The 27419-nt window shown below is 40.7% G+C and overlaps 1 protein-coding gene across 4 annotated transcripts in view; it reads right to left on the bottom strand.

Moving 5' to 3' along the window:
- UBE4B (ubiquitination factor E4B) overlaps positions 1–27419 on the bottom strand; it is a 123666-nt gene that overhangs the window by 44445 nt on the left and 51802 nt on the right. Inside the window, exons 1-10 of one of the 4 annotated variants that reach the window (XM_035019830.1) lie at positions 21413–22285; positions 16476–16552; positions 14903–14990; positions 13740–13884; positions 11393–11621; positions 10515–10928; positions 9592–9738; positions 3184–3325; positions 2173–2273; positions 876–990 (exon numbers count right to left, since the gene is read on the bottom strand). In XM_035019830.1, the coding sequence (XP_034875721.1) occupies positions 876–990; positions 2173–2273; positions 3184–3325; positions 9592–9738; positions 10515–10928; positions 11393–11621; positions 13740–13884; positions 14903–14989 (1380 nt within the window). In that variant the 5' untranslated portion in view covers position 14990; positions 16476–16552; positions 21413–22285. Of the gene's footprint in view, positions 1–875; positions 991–2172; positions 2274–3183; positions 3326–9591; positions 9739–10514; positions 10929–11392; positions 11622–13739; positions 13885–14902; positions 14991–16475; positions 18260–21412; positions 22286–27419 lie in introns of those variants that run through there. The other 3 variants (XM_035019829.1, XM_035019831.1, XM_035019832.1) reach the window with 3 other exon arrangements.

Genomic DNA, 27419 nt, shown 5'->3' on the forward strand with positions numbered 1-27419 from the left:
ATACAGCAACCAAACGTGATGCCAAGGTTTCACCTCAGAAGAAACTTTCAAGACTACATAAATAGCTTTATTACTAAATATCCCATATCTGCATTTTCACTTGACTTCACACAGTGAGATATAAAAGCTGTATGAATACTTAATGGAAGAAGTAATTAGTAAGATATGAGACATCGTTCCCAGTTGAGTGGCGAGAAGACAAAAGATTCTGTGTGGTACGCAAACTGTACTGAGCTAATTTCGTCGCTGGTTTACTAATCTCCTTTTTGCAAACTCGGAGAACTAATTTTCTTTTTTTCTTTCTTTCTTTTTTTTTTAAAGATTTTATTTATTTATTTGACAGAGAAAGACACAGCGAGTGAGGGAACACAAGCAGGGCGAGTGGGAGAGGGAGAAGCAGACTCCCCGCCGAGCAGGGAGCCCGATGCGGGACTCGATCCCGGGACTCCAGGATCATGACCTGAGCCGAAGGTAGTCGCTTAACCAACTGAGCCACCCAGGCACCCTGGAGAACTAATTTTCAACACGACTCAACTGGCAAATGCACGTCGTGTCTTATGCCATCTCTTGGTATACTTGTGTTAAAAGCACCTTGAAATGAGGGACAGGGCCTTACACTTCTTCTTCCCTCTCAAGGCACTTAGCACTGTTTAAAATACTTGATGCTTGACTGCCTGAAATGGACAAATGATGTGAACAATGCAGTTGTCAATCTGATTATCTCAAGAAAGAAGTATCAGATCTCTCTGAGCAATTAACACATGCATGTTCAAATTCTGAAACAGAGGTTTTCAATAGATGGTGTCTTTAGAAATCACCCTTGGCATAGAAGCTCCTAGGTTAAATGTCCTGGTAGCAAATTCACAAAACCTCACCTGCTTGAACACTTCTTCATCCTGGTGAGTGGTCCTCACCAGTTCCTGCATGAAGCCATACGGGAGATTCCTGCAGAGCATATACGGCACCAGGAAGGACGGCTGCTGCATGGACCTGTGAACCCACAAGAGTCAAGGACCGCGATGGCTCAGCTCAGCAGCGTGTGATAACACGGCACACGGGCTGTCACGTCAGCAGACGTGTCCAGTCAAATGTCAAACTTTAAATCTCCCAAATATGCTACACAACAGTTTTAGGCAAAAGACCACCCTTCTTAAATTGTTCATAATTACTTTTTGGTCTTTTTAATGAAGAGACTGCAGAAAGTTTCAAAGAATCCATTTTTTTCCTACAGTCAAGCCCTTTAAAAATAAAGCATTACCCCAAAAATGAGGCATTATATGTCTCTTTTACTTATTTGTTTATGGCACATCCAACTGAAAAGAAAAGATCAGTGGTGGCTGAGGACTTTTAAATAAAACTCTTGCTAATTTTAACCACAGAATTTTTTTTTTGGTTTTGGTCCATGTTTATCCTTTTCTTTCTTCTTCTTCTTTTTTTTCCTTTTTAAGGTTCACTTATTTATGTAATCTCTATACCCAACATGGGACTTGAACTCATGACCGACCTCGGGAGATCAAGAGTCCCTCGCTCCCCTGACTGAGCCAGCCAGTCATCCCCAAATTTTTCCTTCTTTTTGACAAGTTTCAAAAACAGATGGTTCTGGTACAGAAAATAATATAAGAACATCCAGAACGAATAAGTGTAACTTTGCCATTTCTTCCTTAGAAATTTTTGCATTACTTTTCCTTCAGATATTTTCATAAAATAATGAAATATATAAATACTCTTATATTGAACTAGAAACCTTGATGGGACCCTCCGAAACAATCAATAATGTAGGGTACTCTGGGTGATTCCCAAACTAACTGCTCTCCCACTGTTATTTATCACTGAATAACAGAAATTGATTGTATGATACATGGAAAGTGATAACCTGCACATTTTTTCAAAGATCTCCCCTGATTTCAAGGAGCTGCTTTTAAACTAAATACTAATTTCCTGCCTTGACGCTGACATATTTCAACAGTGGTCTAGAAGTAAAGCAGACAGTGTTTTATTTTCATAGTGTTTCAGAGAAGGAAAGGGACCTCCTGGGTTATCCATTCAACCACTTTTGTCTTCCAGGTGAGAAAGTGTGTTATCCAAGATGAGGCAAGTGGGCCGGAGAGCCCGACGTCCGCTGAGGGATAGGCTCCTCTGCCTGCTAACACGAGCGCACACGGGTTTCCCTACCTTGGCTGCGTGAGGGAACCTTGTAGGACTAATGCGGTATGGGATATGCACTGTGAGCGGATGTTGCTCAGAAGCTGGCTGACTGCTGGCTGGCTGCACATCTGAAAGAAAAGGCGGAGGAGGTCAGGACTGCAAAAACAAACAAAATAAGCCTGTCCTGTTGAAAACTGACAAGAGTCGGGAGACGTCAATCTCCAGGAAATGGCACGCTTTTCTCTTGCCTGACTCATAGTGAACAAACCAGAGTAACTACCGTCCACGTGTACTGCCTCCACTGAAATCTACGGTCAGGGAAGAGCGCAGAGTGAGGTGGCCAAGCGGGAATCTCAGAGCTGTGTGCCCGCTCTCCGCCTTTGCTTAAGGTTCAGTGCAACAAACCCCAGAGAGGCCCTTTACAAATATGTAACTAACAGGTGGACAAGTTGACTAGTTTGGAAACGAGAAGTGGACAATGAACTGAGAATGAAATCATAATAAAGACAGCATGAAACAGGAGAGAAAGCATAGCTTCTGGAGTTTAAACCCATTTTTGTAACTTTTATGTGATTCCGGACAATTACTCAGTGTCTCTGAGGTTCATCTGGTTATTCATACAGTAAAAATAATACCTATCTTACACTAGATTAACTGAACAACCGTGAGAATCTGAGCTCCCGTAGGCGAAACACAAGGTCAGCAGTCCGCGGGCACTCCATACATGTGGGTTATTACTACACTTGTTACAGACTACCAGGAACTATAAGGGCCATGCAAGTCGCTGGTGGCAGTGGCATTTGCCCCCGTCACTTCTTCCTTCCACGAGGATGTGAGTTCTGTGAGGGTGGGGGGGATCTCTGTTTTGTTCACTGATACGCCTTGAGCTCCCAGTGCAGTGCCTGGCACATAATACATGCTGGAGAACCATTTTCCTGATTGAATAAATGAAGGAATGTTCCTTAAGGGGGCAAAAGATTATTTATCAAAAAATAACCAGGTTCTTACGGGTTTTTAAGTGGATCTATTTCATATTACCTTTGGTGCTTTTTTTTCCTCTATTCCAACTCGGTCAAAACACTCGATGAGGTAGTTCAGCATGTCTGTCTCCTTGCAGGTCTCAATGGTGAAATGGTCGCTGTAGGAATCCCAAGTACTGGCCCCACCAGAGGCTCCCAAACTTTGGAGAAGAGAAAAGAAAACTGATGATTCTTACCTCCTCTCAATGAATTATCTTTGATAGAGTTTGCACTTCTGCAGCAGAAAGCCTGTTAGGATCCCTGCACCCACGACAAAGCAGACACCCATGCAGCCAAGGTTGGAGCTGACTGCTCATTGCACCTGCTCATTGCACCTGCTCCGAATCCAACAACAGTAACTCTTAGTAAACATTGTATTGACCTAAGAAGAGAGTTGGAGCAGAAACCCAACATCTTCTCCTATTGGGAGTGGCAACTTACAAAGCCAGGAGGACTAAGACCTACTGTGCTGGGTACCTGAAGGGATAGCACATGTGCTTAAACCAAACTGGCCGTCTTCACTCAGACCGACTTGTAGGTTGAAACCAGACTATGCTACTGCAATCATCGAATTCAGCAGGAGTGAAGTTATAAAGACTAACAAAAAACCCCTTCTCATGCCTTCTGACATAATCTCAAAAGCCTTCATCCAGCATCTGGCAGTAGGACCAGAAAAGGAAAACTGTCCAGTTATAGAAGGAAACATAAAATTATTTGTTATTAACACAAAAATTTCTAAAACTTTCAGTGAAAAAGGCAAAGTTGTAGAGTAAACACAAACAAAACAAAAATCTTGTGTGGGGGTATCCAAACTTGGGTTCTGGTCCAGCTGTACTGCCTGCTTGTGACCTGAACCTGGAACCTCATCTCCTGTGCAGTGAGGCTTAAAGGAAGCCAAATGGAAGTGTGTCGTAGACTATAAGCAGGATACAACATGAAGCACTGTTATGATTAGTAAGAACTATTCACCGAGACCAAAGCCAAACATTATCTCAAGTGAGGAAATTAAAGTTTAGATCAACCATCAACAAGTCACATACCAAGCCTGATGTTTAACTCACAAATTTATTTGATATACACAAAAGATACAAAGAGAGTAATCATGGCACAGGGAGAGGCTAGGAATTTTGAAATGAAAAGGAAATGAGAAAACATAAACTTAGCAAAAAAAATTACATATGAAAGATGATAAAGGATGGGAAGAATATCACGACCCTGAAAGGCCCATCCCTACTTCAACTGGGGCAGACGATTAAAGGCTAGAAACCAACAGGACTAAGAGGGATTGAGTTATTAACAATATGTTATGCAGGTAGACGCATAGATATACATAACTAATTCTGGAATATATGCATAACTGACCTTAGAATTTTAGAAAAATACAGTTGACCCTTGAACAACACAAGGATTCGGGTTGCCACCTCCATGCAATTGAAAATTGCATTTAACTTCTGACTCCCCCAAAACTTAAAGACTAATAGCCTACCATTGACCAGAAGCCTTAACTAATAACATAAGTCGATTAACATGTATTTTGTATATGTATTATATACTGTATTCTTACAGTATATTCTTAAGCTACAGAAAACAGAATATTATTAAGAAAATCATAAGGAAGAGAAAATACATTTACGGTACTGCACCTAAAAAATATATTTTTTACCTAAAAAATCCACATATACGTGGACCTGCACAGTTCAAACCCATCTTGTTTGGGGGTCAACTGGATATATAATTGACCTTGGAATGAAAGTATGATATTAAAGTTAAAGAGATGAAAACAATGCCAGTTTTCAATCCAAGGCTTTCAGGCCAGAGTCTAGTCAATCTGAATTCCTACAATCTGCTCCATAGGTCTGACAGAAGGGAAGAGAGAAGAAAGCATAGGGGGGGAAAGAAAAGCAACATCAGAACAAAAGAGAAAAACCAACCAAAAATATGAGAAGTGTGGTGAATCCCCAAAAGTAGAAAGGGAAAAGGGAGATATTTTCTTACTGCACCATCTCAGTTTCAAGCTATCTGCGATTCCTTCCTCCTCTGTCTGACGTCAGGGACCCAGTGACTCTATTACTCACTGCACTTCCAAAGATGAACTTGACCAACACAGGCTTTCCCCAGACACAACTAAGGTTAATTTTCCTTCGAGTGGCTCTCTCTCGCAGAAAACAACGAAAACCCATCTGCCTCATGTTTAAATGAAAATTTCAACTATACATTTCCTTTATAATAAGGCCCAAATTGTTCACATTTTTACAGTTCTGATGAAAAGCATCTTACGTTTGATGCCGATAGGTCCTTCCCAGCTCCAAGGGGTCACTACCCACAGCCAGCACGCGAACATCTGCATGAAGGCAGCATGCTTCCATGGTGGCCACTCACACGCTGAAACTAGATTCCATTCTTAGCCAACACTTCCCACGGAATTTTAACTTCAGTGTGAACACCTCAAAGCCAACTGAGGTACCTTCACAACTATTTCACTGAGACATGAAAAGTGACAAAGTATGTAGAAGATTGCTGGTCTCATGCCAGGCAATGCAGTGAAAGGCATCCGGAATGGATCAGAGAATTTTCAAAGCTAAAAGAAGTTGGTATATTTTGGTGATCATCTGTCAGACACCAAACAACACTTCAGCTGACTCTCAAGAACAGACGACCCAAAAAATTGAAATAAAATTTAACCAAATAGGAAATGTAGAATAAACTCCAGTATTTGTTCATAGATTACAAATTTTAGGATTGGTCCTACAGGTGCTAAAGTAAACCATGATCCCCTAGCATGAAAAGCAGCCCGTCTCAATAACGCTACACACAGGTCTCAATGATCAAAACGCACAACGATCTTTAGGTTCAAAGTGAAAGCGCTGGACTTAAATTTTGAATGCCACTCTGAAGGAGAAAAGTGGTGTAGTGTTTGTGTGCACATGTTCATGCTATCAATAAACATTTTTAAAGTTTTAAAAGAACATTTCATTTTTCCCTAAACAAGTTATTCCCAAATTCATGATGCTTTTACAACTGTGACACATGTAATACCACACTGGACATATGTCACATTCAAGTCCTACGAGTATCTACAAACTTATACCTCCTTCTGGGAGAATGTGTGAACCGTTTTCTGATAACTACACCGACAGTCCAATTTAATAAAGTGATTACTTTGCATAATAGAAATACACCTGACTCCTTCCGAAAACACAATGCAATCTTCCAGGGGAGCCGACGTGCATCAGATCTGTTGCAAACTGAATCCCATACGAAATGCACCAAGAAAACATGTTCCTTGATAATTTCTTCTATAATGGTATGAATAATCTCTCTCCTGTGTAACTCATTTTTTTGAATGCAGACTTTAGAATGTTGTGTTTTCTCAGTGCAAGGCAAAGTCAGAGCAGTGCGGGTTCGAGCAACGTGAATTCATTGAACAAATGTTCACAGTGTACTGTGCATTCTAGGCGCTCTTGTAGGCTCTGGGGGCAGACACTGAATGGAACAGACCCTGCTGGTACAGCGATTACACTCTAGAGGGGGGGATAGTCCAAAATAATACAGGAATGCTATGAAGAACGATGACAGCGGAGCATGGTGACAGAGACGGGCAGTAAGTGTGCGTGTGTGCTTTATATAATGTGTGATATGACCCTCTGGGAAGATGGTGTCTACACGGAGACCCGAGGGCGTCAGGGGAGCAAGCCATGCAGCCATCCGGGGGACAGCTGTCCAAAGAGAGGAAGGAAGTGTGAAGGCCCAAGGTAGCCGGGAGTATGCCAGGGGAGGTCAAGAACAGGGTGGCGAGCAGCGAAGGGGGCAAGGGGAGGCACGTGAGGTCAGAACGGAGGAACACGCGTGTGCGTGCGTGCACGTGTGCATGTGCATGTACGTGACACGAAGGGTCTCACTCGCCAGGGTGAGGCTTTGGGTTTTACTCTGTGTGAGCAGGGGCACACTGCGTGTGAGGGTCTGGAGACACACACGGTGGGACTGTTGCCATGTTTCATCTCCAAGCAGTGACGAGCAGCAGAAACGAGAGGGTAAATGTGAACATTTTTCACCATTTGCTAATTTTCCCTTTCTCTATTCACACAGGTTCACGACACTGAAGATTCTACCTCCTTCACTGAAATATCTAAGCAGTTACAAACAGATTTCTTTCCTAGGAAACACTCGGAAAAATTTTCCTCAGAGCAAATGCTATGTTATTTTTATTACAAGACGATTCTCTCACTTCGCTCATTCCACTCCTGCAACAGGTCGATCCTTATAATTTATACAGCTCTTTCCGGAGGACTATAGAATGTCACGGAAGGAATGTTCTACCTTTCTTAAATTAATCCTTCTCGTCCCTACTATAGATAATTAACGTATGTACGTATGTCCCAACTACTTCCAAAAACATTTGTAACGTATCAACTGCACCGGGCGAGCCAGAGGCGGGCAGGAGGGGGACAGATGCGGCCCCCTGTTGCTCTTCTACAACATTCATCTTACCGGGCAAGGAGTAGGTGTTGAAATTGCTTACTTGAAAGTAAATAAAATTCTGGGAAGATCGATTGGCAAGAAAATAACTGTTATTTCCTGATCACTCAAATTAACCTCCTCTCGGTTCTGGCCCTACGTGCATTCTTGAATTCCTCTCTATTTGCTTAATCAGTCATATATTTTTACACATCCTCTCACATTCTGCTTGATAGCTATTCAAAAGCTGTTAAGTTAAGTTGCCAAAATCTGGATAGATCAGATTCCGTTTTAACAGCCAGCAAAGGACCTGCCAACTGAATGGAATTTTGTAATTACCGAGTAAAATGCTGGCACTTCCTTGCCAAGGAACAGAGTAGATGCATAAACACTCGGCAGCAAAATAACTAGTTAAGGAACAAGAACAACACGAGTCCTGTCGGGAGCACAGTGTGGTGGTGAAGCAGGTGAGTTCTGGACTCAGGCCTTGCCACGTACTTAAGTTATGTGACTGACCTCCCTGTCCCCCAGGTTCCTTACAGTAACCGGAAGGGCTGCTGTGAGGATAGAGGGATAATGTGTGCAGAGTGCTGGCACGGGATCTGGCCCACGATGCTCAGTCAGTATTCGGGGCTATTATTACACGGTTATCTCTCCTTGTGGCTATAGAATCTAGATCAGAGACAAGGTTGGGATGCCAGGAGTCTAGTGCTAGTAAAAGCAGCACGCCATCTGGTATCTTGGTGAGAGCAAGCTGGAATGAAACAGGCCAGGGAGAGAGAGCATTTCTCTCACAATTTACAGTAAAACAGATAACAAAGCACTTTCATCATGTATGGAAATTGATTCCTAAAAAGGATGCCTGCTGCATTACTATAATCGTGCGGGAGGATTTTATCCACATGAAAAAGACACTTCTACCTTTGGGAAATTCACTTGAGAAACAGTAATACAATGTTCAACCTGATACAAACATCAACTTTCCTGAATCAATATTCAACCTTGCACCAACATTCCTTTCTCTCTCTATGTACTCTCTCTAATGATTCTTCTGAACACTGTCCAATTTAATGAAGCATACCTAACTCCTACTGCCGTCTCTATTTATAGCCTGGAGTTATTTTTGAGCAGTGCTGGGCATAAATACCAAATCAGTCCAGTGGAAACTTCGATTTAAGAGCAAAATCGTAAGACAATGAGTCCGAGGTTCAGAAAGAAGGTGCCATTATATTTTCTTGCCCCAAATCACCTAGAAAACCCAAGCAGTCTTTTTTCACACGGTTTTTGGAGGGTTAACATTCAGCAGCATCACAAACTCAGTTTCAGCCTCTGTTGTCATTCCAGAGGCTGTCTAAACAAGGGTCTAGCCTCACTGAGGTCAAGGAGGTGATCAGTGAAATTTAAGGTTAGAAGTGAAAGCAGAATCATTTATACCAGACAGGATGGCCCCATATGCTCTTGAACAGACTGTCAGCCCGAGCTGGGGTGGAAGGGGTAATTAAAAGACACACACACGCACACACGAACCCAGCCCCTTCGCCATTCCTAAGTAGCAGCAATCCATGCAACTGTACATAAGGAAACATGCCCCACTGAGTACGTGTCGCTCACATCTGGCAGTTCACGAGAACACTCGCCATAGTTAAATGAAGGGTACCTCATTTCAGATCTCAGGATGGGTGTGCTTGATAATTCATCTTTAATCTGTCATTTGTTTCTGACAAATGATTACACATAAGTTTTCCTCCAAACTTACCAGGCAACAACGATGAAGATTTTCCTACGTGCCACTTTACCCCAGGTAAGGTCCTAAAGCCTCAGTACATGCAAGTTCCCCACATCTTGACTATCCAGGCTGTCTCATTTGACCCTACCCTGTTTCGATCCAAAGCACGCCCATAATAAGGGCTTATAAAAGTTAGTTCCTAAGCACTTATGCACATGCAGGGGTAAGACTCCATTCCTCTGATACCTGGACCCAAACTGGACACAAGAAAACTCATCACCACCACCACCACCTTCATCATCACCATCATCACCATCATCTTCTTCTTCATCTTCATCACTACTGTCGCCAGAAAGTGCGAGGAAGAGGAAGGAGAAAGGATTGTCGTACATACTACCACAACAAAAGCAAAAAAGGTCATCAGGGAACAAAGGAAAAACAAGAGGTAGAAAGCTTTTGCAACTGCTATCCCTTTTTAATTAAATGTTATGCTAAAAGTTCTGATTACTGACATGCAGAAAAATAATTCACCTCGATGACATAAATGCACAGGCACATTCGGCGGGGGGGGGGGGCGGCGCGCGGGGAGGGCACTGGGTTAGTGGAATTCTGATACTGCTTCTTTCTAAGAGGCTCAAATCAAAGGGTCAAGGCACAAACACCGGCCCCGCCTCAGTGATCAGAGGTGAGGGACATGGGCCCAAGACTTGCTCCCACCACCCCCTGGGCTAACGGTATTTCAACTCTGATTGACAACAGTACGAAGAGCTAAAATGTGCTCCTGTGAGCCCCAACGCTCAAATACAAACTGCCCACAGCCTCTGGAATTCATTTGTAATGAGGAATGACACATGAACTAGACTTCAAAAAAATGAAGTGACTTCTTTTTTTTTTTTTTTTTTTTGGCCAGGAAGGAGGAAGAGTGAGGGGTAAGAACAGACGGAGGGACGCACAATGGAACACCCACACCTTCTACTGTTATCAGAGCCTGGCAGAAGCATGGACTCGGGGCGCGAGCCTACCAAACTAGTTAGACACACAGGTTAATAACCCCGAACAGGAAAGCACATGTAACTGAGGTCAGCGTCACACAGCAGTTCTTCCAAACCGAGTTAATCGCCTCTCCCAGCACTGCAAACACGCACGCAGCTTTCCTGCTGAATAAATACCTAGGAGAGATCCTTAGGGATGAGGAACGTCTGCTCATGGCACTGGGGGAGGTGGCCAGGGAAGGTGGCCCCAGGCTGCCGGGTCTCAGTCTGGGAGAGCTGACAGGCACTGCTTGAGGGCTACTAGCGAGGGCAGGGAGGCTGGGTGAGCTGGACAGGATGGAGATGCCGGGGGACCGCGGGGTAGGAGAAGCTGAAGAGCCCCACGGGGGTGTGAGCGTGTAGGGGCGATACCGTGAAGACGCGGGCTGGCTTCCTCCGGCAGCGCCGGGAGCCGCGCCATGAGGGCTGAGGGGAATGGACGGCACAGCCATCTGGCCGGCTGCACGGGAAGGGGAGGAGGCAAAGGATGGACTCGTCATTGGCACCGAGCTCCAGAAACTTGTCCTGGGAGCCGGGCTAGTTTCATAGAGGCTAAATCAGTTGAGAAAGAGAGGAAAGAAGAGAAAATTGAAGAAAAACTTGAGGTAAATAACTAAAATGGAAAATATCAAGCTTTTAAAGAATAGTACAATGACACTTTGCATCTCTAAGCATTCAAGTGTACAAATCTCTCAGATACTCATCTGAATGGTTATAATCTAATTACCGCACCGATCTCGAGGCTACATTTACAGTCTGATAAAGCCCTCTTTCCAAAGAATAATGTACTCTATACAGCCACTGGCTTCTAAAATTTACCAACAGCCTAACCGTGGGAAGCCAAACAAACCAATCTGGGAAAGACAAGATCTCCAGCCACGACTAAACGCACCCACCCAAATACAACACATGGCACAATCCGACGGGCAAAGGCCCGTGAGTGAGCAGTCCCTTCCGTCACATACTTCATGGCTGTTGGACTACCAAACTAGATGTGCAAAAGGGAGTGCACTGACCTAGAGAAAGAGCTGGTACCGAAGGAACCCACACCGCAGAACATGGGGCTTGTTCCTGGGTTGGAGCCAGTAGTGAGCATGAGATTTCTGTCTGGTGACCGAGCTGCCGCTGCAATTGGCTGTGATGTGGCCGTCAGACTGGCAAATGGATTTTCATCTCGAGTCTGAGTAGACATCATTAGCACTTCCATTAAAATCTGGCCAATCAAGTCCTTAAAATCAGAGAACACTGTTGGAAAGGCAGAATAAAGAAGAGGTTACATATGCTTCTTCATATACACAGTCCTTGAATCAGCCAACTGGAACCAGAGGTTCAATGTGGTATCCGGATTGGATTCTGGAACAGTAAAAGGACATTAGGAGAAAACCCGGTGAAAAATCCAAATGAAGCCTGAGTTCAGATAATAGTGATATCTTAGTTCTGACAAATAGACTATAGTTACATAAGATGGTAACATTAGGGAAACTGGGTGAAGGGTATATGGGAACTCCCTGCACAATCTCCAAAACTTTTCTGTAAATCTAAAATTATTCCAAAATACAAAACTTATTTTAAAAAAAAGAAAGAAAACTGGAGTGCACCCAATGAGAATCCCTGCTGAGATATATTAACCCTATGGCTATGGTCTTGCTACTCCCAGCTATGGACATTTGTTTATCATACTAGAAGTAAAGCTGGGTACATTTCTTCACCTACCTATGTTTTATATACAGTAAAACTACTAAATGCGAAGTTCAAAATATTTTATGAAGTGTCTAATATTTAGTCACCATCTGGCTTTCTGGAGCAAATTCTATTTTCTAACTGCTTCCTTCTTCTTCGAAGCTCCCAAATGCTTTCCTGGAGGTCTTTGGATACATTTTAAATATCACTAAATAAATGAGAGCTGTAACACATGTAAATCTTACCTGATTTGGCTATTAAAAATTATCACTTATATGTGTACAAGACAGATTTAAGAATCTTAAGGTTTACATGAGAGACGATGGACTCTGAAAAACAAACAGGGTTCTAGAGGGGAGGGGGGTGGGAGGATGGGTTGGCCTGGTGGTGGGTATTGAGGAGGGCACATTCTGCATGGAGCACTGGGTGTTGTGCACAAACAATGAATCATGGAACACTTCATCTAAAACTAATGTTGTAATGTAAGGGGATTAACATAAGAATAAAAAAATTAAAAAAAAAAAAAGAATCTTAAGGTTTACAATAAGAATAATAACAAGGGGGCGCCTGGGTGACTCCGTCGGCTAAGCAGCCGACTCTCGATTTTGGCTCAGGTCGTGATCTCAGGGTTGTGGGATTGAGCCCCGTGTCAGGCTCCACGTCAGCAGGGAGTCTGGTAGAGATTCTCCCTCTCCCTCTCCCTCTGCCCCTCCCCCTCCTTGCTCACTCTCTTGCTCTGGAGTAAAAAAAAAAAAATTTTTTTTTAAAGTAGCTGTTGCTTAAAAAAAGAAGAAGAAGAAGAACAAGTGGCAGGCTTCTGAAACACACAGGTGCTAGGCTCATATCTACAACCAGTTAATAAGAAGATCCCAGCAAAATCAGAAGTAAACTATCCATCTGCCAGGAACACAGGGGACTTTTCTTGCCAGGGAAGATGGGCAGCACAAAAAAGGGAAAGATGATCTCCTTTTCATTCACTCATTTAAAGTACATCTATTGAGGGATAGTTAAGTGCAAGGCACCCTTCTAGGCACCAGGGATACATCAGGGAGCAAAAGAGACAAAAATCCCTGCCGTCAGGGCTATATTCTAGTGATACGCAAAGGAACACTACGGCAAACCACCCCTGCCTCTTCTGCATTCCAAATGACTTCTGTAAAGAAGAGTATCAGTGCCTGAAATGCTGGTATCTTGCTAGAAGTTTTATTACTTTGTTATAAAAGTGTGGTTTAGGGTAGCCTCTTAAAATAGAATCCTGGAACACAGCAAAGTATCAGTGTTTTATCCTGCTAAGCAATTTAATCAAGCGGATTTACTCCACTGTCTGCACATGACCTGACAGGCACTTAAAGCAAGTATAGGTCATACAGAGCACCTCTCCCAGGATCCCTAGAGACTGTCCAGTACACCCCTATTTATTAGAGACATTAATAACTTCAACTCTGAAACAATGGAGACCATCAACTTATTTATATAGTTTTCTTCTAGAGAAATCATGAAAGTAGAAAAAAAATAATTTATCAGTAAGATCAGTGGAAAGTGGCCAAACAGCAGTGTCCTCATCAAGAACTATCTCTGTAGTCAAAAAATATAACCCCAAAGCAAGAGAAAGTGAATGTGGGTAACAGAAGGGCAAAGATCTTACATTCTTGCTTTCTCTTAACAGCTAAGATGGATTCCTACCTTCTTTTGGGTTCTGCTTAAATTGTGCAGAAAGAGAAGAAAGAAAGATGACATCTCTGTCCCGGTCCTTCCAGGAGACACGAAAGATCTTACAGACCAGCTGTAAGGCCTGTTCTTCAGACACTTCAGAACCCGAGGAAGGCTCCTTGTGAGGAAGAAGATTTGGGGGTTAATTTCAAGTAATTCATTTATTAATGAGGATATTTTAGAAATACATACAACTGTTCACCCATTGACTAAGGGAAAAATGAACTTGTTACTATGACTTTGAAGTACCAACATGGAGGTTTCATAAGCTTACAATTATCTACGGGGGGTGGATAAAAGAGCGGGAACATTACCTGTAATCACCAAGGGAGTCATGTGATAAAGGATGTACATACATCCTATTTGTTTACTTTTCTGAACGCCAAAGGACCAGGATAACATCAGTACAGAACTAATCTTCATCCAAAAACTTTTCCAGAATTTAATGTTACTCACTAGTTTCTGTCACAGATAAAATATATATAAAAGAATTCTGGAAACACGCAAGAACTCTACAAAGCGAAGCATTGTGCCATCAGAAGGCCACAGTCCAACAGATGACCATCACCAAGTGCTGCTGAACACGCATAAATCATTGCACAGTAAGTGAGGCAACCGTCTCTACCAATTCTACCCCATGACACCCGCCAAAAGAAAACACCTCTCTCTGGCTGACTATAGGGAACTAAGCTCAGATGATAACAAAATATAAAGACCTCATATTTTAAATAAGCTTCTAAGTGCTACTAGATTTCACGTATTCTTGCCTCAATTCCCAGCCATTTTCTCCTCAGAATACTATGGAAGATGTGATGACCTACTTGCGTAAGCAAAAGACCAACAGAAAAAGTTCAAGTTAGCGTGAAATTCCTTCTCATTACAAACTCAGTTTACTGATAGAAATATGGATCTGAAACCAAGGTAACTGAAGGATCTGACCAGATGAAAGAAGTGAGCTCTCCTTCCATTAGGGCAATCTAGGCTCCATTTCTCCTCAAAAGAAAAAAAGAGTCACCTCAATAGGATTTGCTGACTTGGGGCTGCGCACTCTAATCGACTCTGCAGATGGAAGAACTAAAAGGGTATTTATATTACCTGTTCTAAAAACAGAAGCAAGGGCTTCATCTCTTACCAACCTTATCGCTGAGGCTCCTCTTTTCTCTTCGATCGTTTTCATCAACCTCCATATTTTCAATTCCTGAATCCACATCCACCTGGGACATGCTTTAAGTATAAAAGACAAATAAGGCTTTTACCTTTTATAAATCCACCCAATGTCATAGCTTCCTGGTTGAGGAAAAGTTCTTAAGTATCAGTCAAGAAGGCAAAATAATAAAGCAAAGAAGTCAAAATCAGTCAAGAAGGCAAAATAATAATAAATAAACTCTTTTTTCTGATTGACTTTTAAGAGCTCTTCATAAACTAGGATGTAAACATTCTGTCTATTATACTTGCTGGAAATATTTTTCCTAAGTTGTCATTTTCTTAGGCTCACTTTCAAAAGCAAATTAGAGGTTATTTTCTATGCATATTATTTTTAAATGGTATACATACAATCAGAGCCTGATCACAAAAATCTGGTTAAGCACATATGTTCTTTTTTCCCACATTAAATAAATAATTTTCCCAGCACCATTTATTTAAAAGACCATCCTTTTTATGCTAATAGGAAATCACCTCTCAATAGGTCCAATGGCCATGTATATATGGGTCTTTTCCTGGATATTCATTTCTGTTCCATTAGATAATCTGCCTGTCCCCAAACAAAAACCACTCTATCTTACTTACTACTACTTTACAATAAATCTTGATTATCTGCTAGGTCAATGTCTCCACCTTACACTCCTACTTCAAGGGAGTCTTAGCCATTCTTGGCCTTTGGCTCTTCCACACATAGTTAAGAATCAGCTTCACAGATTCCTTGAAAATCCTGTTGGTATTTTCACTAGAATTTCATTGACTCTAGAGATCAAACTGGGGAGAAAGGACATCATTACGTTATTGAGTCCATAGATAAGTATCTCTCTCCAAGTACTTAGACCTTCTTCAAGGTCTTTCAATAAACTTTTTTTTTTTTTTTTTAAATAGGCTCCACACCCAGCACGGAGCCCAATGTGGGGCTTGAACTCACAACCCTGAGATCAAGACCTGAGCAGAGATCAAGAGTCAGCCATTCAACTGACTGAGCCACCCAGGCACCCCTGGTCTTTCAATAAACTTTTATAGTTTTCTCTATAAGTCTTTCACTTCTTTTGCTAAATTTATACCTAGGTACCATATGTTTTTAAATGAAACGGTGAATGGTACCTCTTTAAAGATTAAGCTTTCTATTTCTTGTTGCTAGTCCATAGTAATATAACTGATATAGACCTCTCAGAAACAACTTATTTACTTATATGTAGGATTTACTAGGTAGAAAATAATTTCATCTCCAAATAATAACTGTTTTATTTCTTCCACTCTAATCCTTATTTGTTCTACTGCACTGGGTAGAATCCCCACGTTGACCAGACGTAGAAAGAGCAGCCATCTTTGTTCTTTTTCCTGATTTTAAAGAGAGTGTTTCTAATTTCTCACCCCAGAGTATGAGAGTTGCTGTAGTTTCTTGAGAGACTATATTAGTCAGAAGAAGGTAAGCTCTGCTGTGCTTACACACACACACTTGGAAATCTTAGAGGCTTAACACTATAAGGGTTATTTCTTGCTTACGCCGAGTCTGGTGAGAGTGAAGCATCCTTACTCCATCTTTAATCTATGCCATCTGCAATACACAGCCTCCAAGGTCACTGGAGCAAGAGAAGAGAGGGATGGAGGAGGAACATCGGCTCAACTGCCTTTGCCTAAAGGTGACACATGTCACTTCCACTCACAGTCTACTGGACAAAACTAGTCACTTGGTCCCCATCTAACTGCAAAGGTAACTGGAAATGCAGGGGATCATGTGGAATATTTGCTGAACTCTGTCTCTGCCATATTGTCAATTTAGGAGGCACCTTTCTGTTTCCTGTTTGCGAAGATTCTTATCATGAACTGATGTTGAATTTTATCAAAGTTCTCCAACTACCAAGATTATATGGCTTTTCTCTTTCATATATAATGTGGAGAATGATATTTATAGATTCACTAACGCTGCACCCTTGCACTCCTGAGATAAATCCAAGTGGCTCATGTTATGTTATATTATTACTTTAAACTAAACTTATAATTGAAATATCTGTACAGACCTATCCATAGATGATCATGTGTCTTTGGTTGAATAAAGCTTCACAAAAGAAACACTGATGTAATCAGCACCCACATCAGAACCAGAGCATTCCCAGCACCCCAAGAGCACCCCGATGACCCTTCCACAACTAAGCTAGCCCACAGCAACAACTATCCTGGCATCCAGCCCCACAAAAGTTTTGTCTGCTATTTATGTGTTATAATATTTGATCTGTCAGTATCTCAAGATTTTTGCAAGTACATTCATGAGCATGATTACCATGTAATTTTTTTCTTTTATATTATTCTTGTCTGGTTTTGATATTAAAGTCTTACAAGCTTTATAAATTGAGTTGGTTAAGTATTCCCTATTTTTTTAAATTATCTGGAAAAATCTGTGTATAACTGGAATGGCAGAATTTGCCCATAAAATCATATGAGCGAGGGGCTTGCTTTGGAAAATTTTAAAATACTGATTCAATTTATTTCATGGTTTTTGATCATTCAGGTTTTCTCTTTCCTCTTGAGTCAATTTTGGGAGAATTATGTTTTTCTAGGAATTTGATTTTCAGCCAGATTTTCATGTTTATTTGCACGTTGCATATTTACATTTCTTTCATGGAATTCTCTTCTTTAATAACAAACATTACCGAGATCCCCTTTCTGTGCAGGCATTGTTCTAGTTGTCAGAGAGGCTGGTGAACAAACAAAAGGGGCAAAACAATCCCTGTGTCATGGAGGGAGAAAGACACTAATAAACATAATAAGTAAAACATCATATAATGATAACTGCTATGGAAAAATTAAGGAAAAGGCAATTGAGAGTGCAGGCCTTTCCACTTTAAATGTGGTGAGCCTCACTGAGAAATGCCACATAAATACAAATAGGAGGGGGGCTGGCCATGCACATATCCAGGGAGTCTTCCCAGAAAAGGCTTTTTATTTCCAATACTTATTTATATTCTCTTTTTCCTTGTTTCATGTAAATTATAGCTTTATATTTTCTTCTGAGGACCACTTTTGCTATGACATACAGCTCGTAACATGGAATATTTCTTATTGTTCAGTTCTAGAGCCTTTCAAATTCCCATTATGATTTCTTCTTTGATCTGTATTTAGAAGCATGCTCTGTTTTAAAAATTGCCAACCGTATGAGGAAATTTTTAAGTTTTTTTTCTTCTATTAATTACCTAACGTAATGCCCTCGTCAGAAAACATGATCTATGTGAGGGGTGCCTGGGTGGCTCAGGCGTTAAGCGTCTGCCTTCGGCTCAGGTCATGATCCCAGGGTCCTGGGATCGAGCCCCACAATCGGACTCCCTGCTTGGCGGGAAGCCTGCTTCTCCCTCTCCCACTCCCCCTGCTTGTGTTCCCTCTCTCGCAGTGTCTCTCTCTGTCCTATAAATAAATAAATAAAATCTTAAAAAAAAAAAGAAAACATGATCTATGTGAAGCGTCACATAGAAACTCTCTGGTCGTTGGGTATTAGGAAAGAACGTGTATTCTCCAACTGCAGAGTGCAACGTTCTGTATCTGTCAATTAGATCAAGGTTTTAGCTGTGTTGTTTAATTTGTTCATATGCTTACGGATGCTCATTCTTTTTGATTTATCGATGGATGAAACCCGGGATGTGTTAAAATCTCCCATTATAGTTATGTGTCACTTTCTTCTAGTTCTACTATTATGTGCTGTTGCTGTCCTCTTACTAAGTGCATGTATTTTGGAAACTGTTAAACAGTACACAGTGCTTATTTCTAATAATACTTTGTGCCTTAAAGTCTAACTTATGAATATGTTTACCCCCGTTTTCTTTTGTTTAGTATCTGTGTGGGATATCTTTTCCCTTTCTTTCGCTTTCAATGAAAGGTTGAAGATCTAACCTAATGTTTCAGGTGTGCCTTCTGTAAACAAGGATAAAGCTGAACTCTGTTTTGTTTTTACCCCAATCTAAGCCTTTTCACTGTGATTTATAAACAATTTTCACTTCTTTTGACCTTCTTATTTTGTGCTATTTGTCCCTTTTTTTAAACCTGTGCTTCTTTCTTCCCTCCTTTTGAACTGACTTAAATCCCTCCCAACTCCCAACTCCCATTCCATATTTTCCCTTCACCGGTTTGGAAGATAAACTCCATTCCCGTTCTTTTAGTGGCTACCCTTAAATTTTATCAAGTATCCTTAACTCAAAATCTAAAAGTTGGCCAGTGTCTTCACCCCTGTCCCAAGTACACAGGGACCTTAGAGCTTGCTCTAATCACCCCGCTTCTGGCTTCCCTGCTATGCTGTCCAGCATGTTACATCTAACTCATTGTTTTACTTCTCCCCCCCAGTGTTATTTTATATACTGTTACTACTGTTTATACTGCGTTTGTTTAGATGTACCACATTTATTTTCTTCATTCATCCTTCCAGCTTGCATCTCAGACATCAGTCCTGAGATCACTTTCCTTCTTCTTCAACTACATCTGCTGAAAGTTGAGGTCTTCTGGTGGCAGACTATCAGGTTGTTTTTGTTTGGTTGGTTGTTTTTTGAATCGGTAAGTGTCTTTATTTCACCCCTGCTCCTGAAAGGTGCACAAGGGTACACCATTCCCAGTGGGCAGTTAACTTACTTTCAGCGTTTTGACACTATTATGCCTCCATGTGACTTCCTGACGTCATTCAGACATCTATCGGGTCTTTGGCAGATAATCTCTTTTCTCTCTCTGGCTGCTTTAAAGGTGTTTTGTCTTCGATGTTTGGAAATTTTACTATAAAATGACCAGAGACGAATTTCTCTTGGTTTAATCAGCATGCGAGTTTCTGGACTTTTTTAATCAGAGGATTAATATCATTTATCAACTCCAGGAAAATTCTTAGCCGTTTATCTTTTTGATAATGGCTTCCAAACCAGTAGAGGAAAAACCATGGAATAAAGAGGGGTGTGGGGAATTCCTTTAAGTCTCCCTACTCTCTCCTTTTGAATTTCCATTAGGTATATATTGGCCCTGTGTCCATTACATCTCTAAACACACGGCATAGTTTTCACCTCTTTTTCTCTTTGTGGCACGCTCTGGGTAATTTCTTCAGCTCTACCATTCAGTATGTTAATTCTCTAGCTATGTCTAATCAACTGTCTTAACTCTTGCATCAAGTCTTCCATGTGAATTATCTTTTCATTTCTAGAAATTCTACATGGTTCTTTTTCAAATGTGCTTGGTTGTTTTTATAGCTGTTTTCCCCTTATTCATGTTTTCAATTCCCTTCGTAATTTATTTAAACCTATGTGTTTTGTATCCCGTATCTGGTAATTCCAAACCCCCAAAACCCCTAGGTGAACAATTCTGTTTTTCCTGATGCTGTGGTATCTTACTCATGGTGGCTTTTATCTAGTGTATTCTGTGATTTCCGACCATGAGCTCACACTTCTTGGAAATTTTTCTAAGGAAATCCTCTGAAGACGTGGATGATTTATGTTTGCTTCTGCTAGATGCCTTGTAGGCTGTATAGGCCTGGTTCCACTGTGTATGGTAGTTCTCAGCTTGAGGCTTTTCAGACTATTGACTTACCAATAGTGTAAATCTAGGTGCCAGACCCAATGCAGGCACCCACTGGCCATGAAATTGCAGAGATGACTTGATTTTTTAAAAATATATCTACTCAGAGCTAAGGTAATAAGAACACAATTGTTTTTATTCTGTGGGATTGACTTTTTTTTTCTACTTTATCTTTTTCCTGAGAATGTAGTCCTTTCTGAATTCTTACCTAATGTGAGGTGATCTCTCATCTGGCTCCTTACCCCAACCCCACCAAGTGCTGAAACTCTATGCCAATGCTTCTTAATCTTTTCCACATCGTAACACACATAGAAAAATAGTATTTGGTCCCCTGGCGTAAACTGTGGGAGCTGCTTCAGGGCAGAGAAGACGGGTCCTGGGCTGGGAGGTAGGGGGTTCTGGCCTGCCCACGCAATAAAGAAATCAGTACCTCAGCCACTCTGTCACCCACTCGCGGCACTCTGACAGCACAGGCAGACTCTGCTCTAGGACGTCCTGACCCTTATGGAGCTCCGAAGGTATGTGGCTTACCTGTCTGTAACTTCCCAAACTTTTAAATTTCACTGATCAGTGTAACTTTGAAGAAATTTTTGGGGACTGACATATGCTTGCCAACATGGTATGTACAAATGAGGACATTAGAAAAAATTTAAAACAGTTTTTGTTTTTTTTTTACCACTTATACCATTATTTCCTAAAAGATTTCAATACCAAAACCAAAAAAACTTATAAAGAATATTTCAGAATAATACAAAGACCTATAAATCTCATAGATCTCACACTAATTTGCTAAGGACTGGCATAAATCTCTGGGCTGGCACTTGGGACTAACGGACTAGAGACTAAAGTGACTGAATCTCTCCCTTTCCATAAACCCGACAGCTTACTGGAAAACTGGCTTACTTTACCTTTTTTCACAAGAGACACCATCGATATCCATGCTCTGGGAACGTGAGAGAGACTGAGATTGGGTTTCAAGGCTATTGGAGGGCGAGCTGCTGAGAGAACTGACTCCTTCACTGCTCTGGCTTCGATGAGCTACTCCTAGCCAGAAAAGACAGGAAAAATTAAGTTTCCTGTGAAGTAACATTAAAGCCATCTATAATGGCGACAGTAAACATAAGCATTTACACCATCACGACAGTCAGCAAATGAGGAATCTCTATCAGGAGATCATGTTAAATGTTCAATATTAAAATCATAGAAACATTAGCAAGAAATCATAGTTTATCCATATATGTCATGTGAGGTCAGTGACAAAGCTACATCTGATAGCCAAAACTAACTCATCACTTTTTCTTTCACCAATTCGAGTATGGTTCCCAAATACAAATTAGCTTCCGTGATGGTCCAGAAAAATCCTTGAAATGTACCAAAAGTAAGATAAGTTAATAAATGGCTATAGAAATATACAGATGGATAGATGTGTGACACAGCAAATATACCAAAATGTTAATAGTAGAATCTAGATGGTGTGTATATAGGTGTTCATTGCAAAATTCTTTCAACTTTGGTTTAGGCTTAAGATTTTCACAACAAAATGCTGAAAACATGCCAACAGAGCCATCTAAGCAATGTCCTTAAATACAGATCAACTCATTTATTGATTGAACATCTCATCGAATGATCGTGTGGGGAAAATAAAAACCCCGACAATGCCCTTGCCTTCATAGAGCCTACAGTATAGAGAACAACAGCGATGAGTACAGGGCAGATTATTTCTTATCAATGTCTTTAAAACCATGTTTTTCTCATAGAATTTAAAAAAAACTCTATCGGGGCGCCTGGGTGGCTCAGTTGGTTAAGCGACTGCTTTCGGCTCAGGTCATGATCCTGGAGTCCCTGGATCGAGCCCCGCACTGGGCTCCCTGCTCGGCAGGGAGCCTGCTTCTCCCTCTGACCCTCCCCCCTCTCATGTGCTCTCTCTCTCATTCTCTCTGTCTCAAATAAATAAATAAAATCTTAAAAATAAATTAAAAAATAAAAAAAATAAAAAATAAAAAAAACTCTATCTTTCCATGGGGGGAAAAGTGTTTTACCCAGGCATTTGCAAGTACTTTAAAAAATATATACTTAAGTTGATGAAAAGAAAATGAGACTAACACTAATAATACATTATATGTTAGTTAATTGAATTTAAATTAAAAAATGAGACATTAAAAACAAAAACAAAAAACAACCACAACTGCAATTACCATTTGTAGCTGAAACAAGTACCAAGTGGATGAACCTGAACACTCCCAGCATTACAAGAAAGTAAACTTGCCACCTTTCCCTGTCCCTCATTGAAGAGTATCAGAAAACGTCCATCCATTCCTGATGGCGGGTTTTAACATGTGCCTGTTTATTAAAGCTTCTGCAGGACTCATGAAAGAAAAGAGAAACTAAATCCTCTATTCCTAAATAGACTCAAGGAGAATACAGAAAGTACCTAATGTGGTAAAAACTCTGAAATAAGCCTGGAGAAGATAGTAAAACTTTCAATTCCCGAATTCAAGAATGTAACCCAAAGTAAGCTCTCAGTAACTATTTACTGAAGGAATAAATAATACACAACAAGGTCCTTAGGAGAATATTATTTTACTTAGCACAATAAAAGGTCTAACAATTTTTTTTTTAAAGATTTTATTTATTTATTCATGAAAGACAGAGAGAGAGAGAGAGACAGAGGCAGAGGGAGAAGCAGGCTCCCTGCAGAGCAGGGAGCCCGATGTGGGACTCGATCCAGGGACTCCAGGATCATGACCTGAGCCGAAGGCAGTCGCCCAACCAACTGAGCCACCCAGGCGCCCCTCTAACAATTTTTTTAAAGAATTTATTTATTTAGAGAGAGAGAGTGTGCGCATGAGTAAGCCGGCGTGAGCAGGGGGAGGGGCAGAGGGAGAGAGAGAATCTCAAGAATCTCAACCCTGAGATCATGACCTGAGCTGAAATCAAGGGTCGGACACTTAACCGACTGAGCCACCCAGGCGCCCTAACAGTTTTTAAATAAAACTAATCAATAATAATAAAGTTCAACAATTTTTATGGAATAGCAATTAAGCAGCTTTAAAATTTCTACCTTATAAAACCAGTTCTAAAATTAAACAGAGTAAGTTGTTTAAAAAAACCTGTATTTGAGGGTGCCTGGGTGGCTCAGTTGTTAAGCGTCTGCCCTTGGCTCAGATCATGATCCCAGAGTCCTGGGATCGAGCCCCGCATAGGGCTCCCTGCTTGGCAGGAAGCCTGCTTCTCCCTCTCCCACTCCCCCTGCTTGTGTTCCCTCTCTCATTGTGTGTCTCTCTGTCAAATAAATAAATAAAATATTCAAAAATAAAAAAATAAAAAGAACCCTCGCTACACTACAGGTACAATGATCCTCCAGTAATACAATGCCAGAGTATACCAGACAGTACAGAATACTGTGTTTGCAGTATTTTAATAAAACATCAAGGATATCATCTGAATTCTTTTTTTCTTGAACCCTCCATGTGATCTTCATATCCTGGGTCCAGTGGGGCAATTCTCCCCAGAATTTATTATGTATCACAGTGTTCCTCAATCCCATCTAGAATCTGGAGTGACCCCACTGCTTTCTTAAACTTAAAAAGTGATGGTGTCTTTGACTTTATTTATAGTCAATATAAATTAAATACTGTGGCTAAAACCAAATCAAAGCAACAGCACAAAATATCGCTCTGTTTCCAAAGCACGCACACACATAACTCCTATGGCTCTCACTCTCTCCCGCTCCCAACTTGGGAAACTACTGTCAGGAAGCCCAATTTCAAGGAATGGAGATTCCCCCCCTTCCTCATCTCCATAAAGGCAGATATCAAAGAATTAAAACAGACATAATCTTCTCCAATTCTCCTTTACAAGATGAGAAATTCTCTGCATTATCAATTTAAAAACAAGTCTTCAGGGTGCCTGGGTGGCTCAGTTGGTTAAGCGACTGCCTTCGGCTCAGGTCATGATCCTGGAGTCCCGGGATCGAGTCCCGCATCGGGCTCCCTGCTCAGCGGGGGGTCTGCTTCTCCCTCTAACCCTCTTCCCTCTCGTGCTCTCTGTCTCTCATTCTCTGTCTCAAATAAATAAATAAAATCTTAAAAAAACAACAAAAACAAAAACAAAAAACAAGTCTTCAAAAAGTGAGGGTGGTGTAACAAAGAATGGAGAAAGCCATGTCTGCTTAACAAAAGATGAACTACAAACTTTCAAGATGGCAGCTGTCCAAACTTTTATTACTAATAAGAGCTTGTTAAAGGAAAATTATACATTCTGGGTGGGAAGGCCGTAATTTTAAAGGAAATAATAAGGAGGGTTTTACTTCTCCAAGATTTTCCTCCCAGTACTGTAGTATTTCCTGAATGCTATTCCCTTTCAGGTATAAACCAGACCAAATGCCTATTTAAGCTGTAACACTAGATCTAGTCCAGTATTTTACACACATACACACACACACAGAGGCTTGCTAAATTCTAGTATAAAAAGAAGCACAGAATTGCCGAAAGGGACCTTAAAACCCCAAAAAAGCTGTTAAAAAGGTGTGTGTGTGTGGGGGGTGACTTTAAAGGTCTCGCCCAATCCTCTTCTTTATAGATGAGAATACTGAGATCTGTGAAGTCTAAGAACTTCCCTTATTAGCAAGTTAGAAATAGAGGCAAGATTAAAATGCATGTCTCTTGACTCCAAAGAAAATGCTATTTCCACTACCCCAAACTGCTGAACACTGCTTTGATCACAGCTATTTTAAACCAAAGCTATATGTTTCATGCATTCTAAAATTATAAGAGCAAAGCTTAAAAAGATATTAGTGTTATAAAAAGAACCATCATTCTATTACTAATCAAAATTCTAAGGCTAATTTACATAGATCTTGACAATGAACTAAGCTAAAGGGTTAACATTCATGGAAAACACAAAGTACCCTCATAGTTTATTTGGCCAATACCAAACCTCACCCTTCAAGAGTACTTATGATGAGCATATTCTATTCCATAAAGCCAACTGATACATTCAGTCAGCAGCTAACTTCCTAGTGAAAACATTTTGTTCTTGTGAATTAACACAAATAGAATGAAATTTCAAACCTGTAAAGGAATACAGTGGTACCTAAAACATTAAGAGAAGAAAACCAACAACTCAAATTAGAAAAATGATTTAATCTTCTTACTTATGCGATAGAGTTTCCTTTCCTTCGTGTCAAAAGGGTGAATCATGCAAAGAATCATACACCTGGAATCAAAAGACCTTAACTGCTCCTTAGAAAAATGGTTGAGTGGCAGGCTAGTGCAGAGAAAAGACAGGATGAGCCTGGAGCATCTTACAGTGCCAAAGAGACAATACTCAAAAAAATTAAAAGATGAGCATGTCAAACAGAGGAGTCAACCAAAAGAGCTCCCAATGGCCAAAGCTAGAACAATTTGTGCAAAATAATAATGCAAAAATAAATAATACAGCAATTTGAATTAGAACTCAAAGTACAAAATAAACATACATGAGTTCAAACTGATATAAGTAAGGAGAAGGACAAATGTCCCTTACAGAAGAATTCCATAGAACGTATCTACATGTAGACATTCCCCACTCCAGAAGGTAAAGCTTAATTCCCACTGCCTGAGTGGGGTGGGCTGGACTTAGGAACTCTGATTCCAAAGAACTGAGTCTGGAAAGGGGGAAAAATCGTAACTTCCCAGAGGAGAGACCTAGCGATCACCAGATTAACCAGGTGGTGAAGGTGAACACTACCAGAGGGGTGGTATGGACAGTGTGCACCCAGAGAGGAAGTGATGAGAGGGGCCCTTTGCATGTGTGATTCTCTTCGCTCAAAACCCCAAACCCCAGTCTAATCAAGAGGAAAAACATCAGCCAAAGCCAAATGAAGAGATATTCTACAAAGCTCTTCAAAACTGTCAAGATAATGAAAACCATGGAAAGACTAAGAAACGGTCACAGATCAAAGGATACTCATCTTTAGTTTAGTCAACAGTCGTACCCCAAAGATATTTATGGTTTCGGGTCTCACAGTTAGGTCTAGTTCTTCATATATTTTAAATATTAACTGCTTATGAGATATATGATTTGCAAATATTTTCTCCCATTCCGTAGGTTGCCTTTTTATTTTGCTGATGATTTCCTTTGCTATGCAGCTTTTTACTTTGATGTGGTCCTACTTGTTCATTTTTGCTTTTGTTGCCTTGCTTTTGGAGTCAAATAAAAAGAAAACCATCACCAGGACTGACATCAAGAAACTTACCGCCCATGTTTTCTGCTAGGAGTTTCATGGTTTCTGGGCTTACATTCAAGTCTTTATCCATTTTGAGTTCTTATGTATGGTGTAAGATAGTCTAGTTTCATTCTTTCGCATGTGGCTGTCCAGTTTTCCCAACACCATTTACTGAAGAGACTGTCCTTCTCCATTGTACATCCTTGGCTCCTTCATTGTAAATTAATAAATTAATTGACCATATATGGGTGGGTCTATTTCTAGGCTCTCTATTCTGTTCCATTGATCTATGTGAATGTCCTTATGCCAGGCCATACGATTTTGATTACTATAGCTTTATAATAGTTTGAAATCAGGTAGTGTGATATCTCCTGCTTGTTCTTCTTCTTCGGGATTGTTTTGGCTATTAGGGGCCTACTGTGGTTCCATACAAATTTTAGGATTCTTTGTTCTGTGAAAAATGCCATTGGAATTTTCATAGGGATTGCATCAAATCTATAGATTGCTTTAGCTTAGTATGGACATTTTATCAATATTAATTCTTCCAATCCGTGAGCACAGATCTTCCCATTTATTTATGTCTTCTTTAAATTCTTTCATCAACATCTTGTAGTTTTCAGTGTATAGATCTCCCACCTCCTTGGTTAAATTTATTCCTCGGTATTTTGTTCTTTTTGATGCAACTGTAAATGGGATTATTTTATTCC

This window comes from Mirounga leonina, unplaced genomic scaffold (assembly GCF_011800145.1).
Source record: "Mirounga leonina isolate KUSES-001 unplaced genomic scaffold, KU_Mleo_1.0 Mir_173, whole genome shotgun sequence".
Lineage (NCBI taxonomy): Eukaryota > Metazoa > Chordata > Mammalia > Carnivora > Phocidae > Mirounga > Mirounga leonina.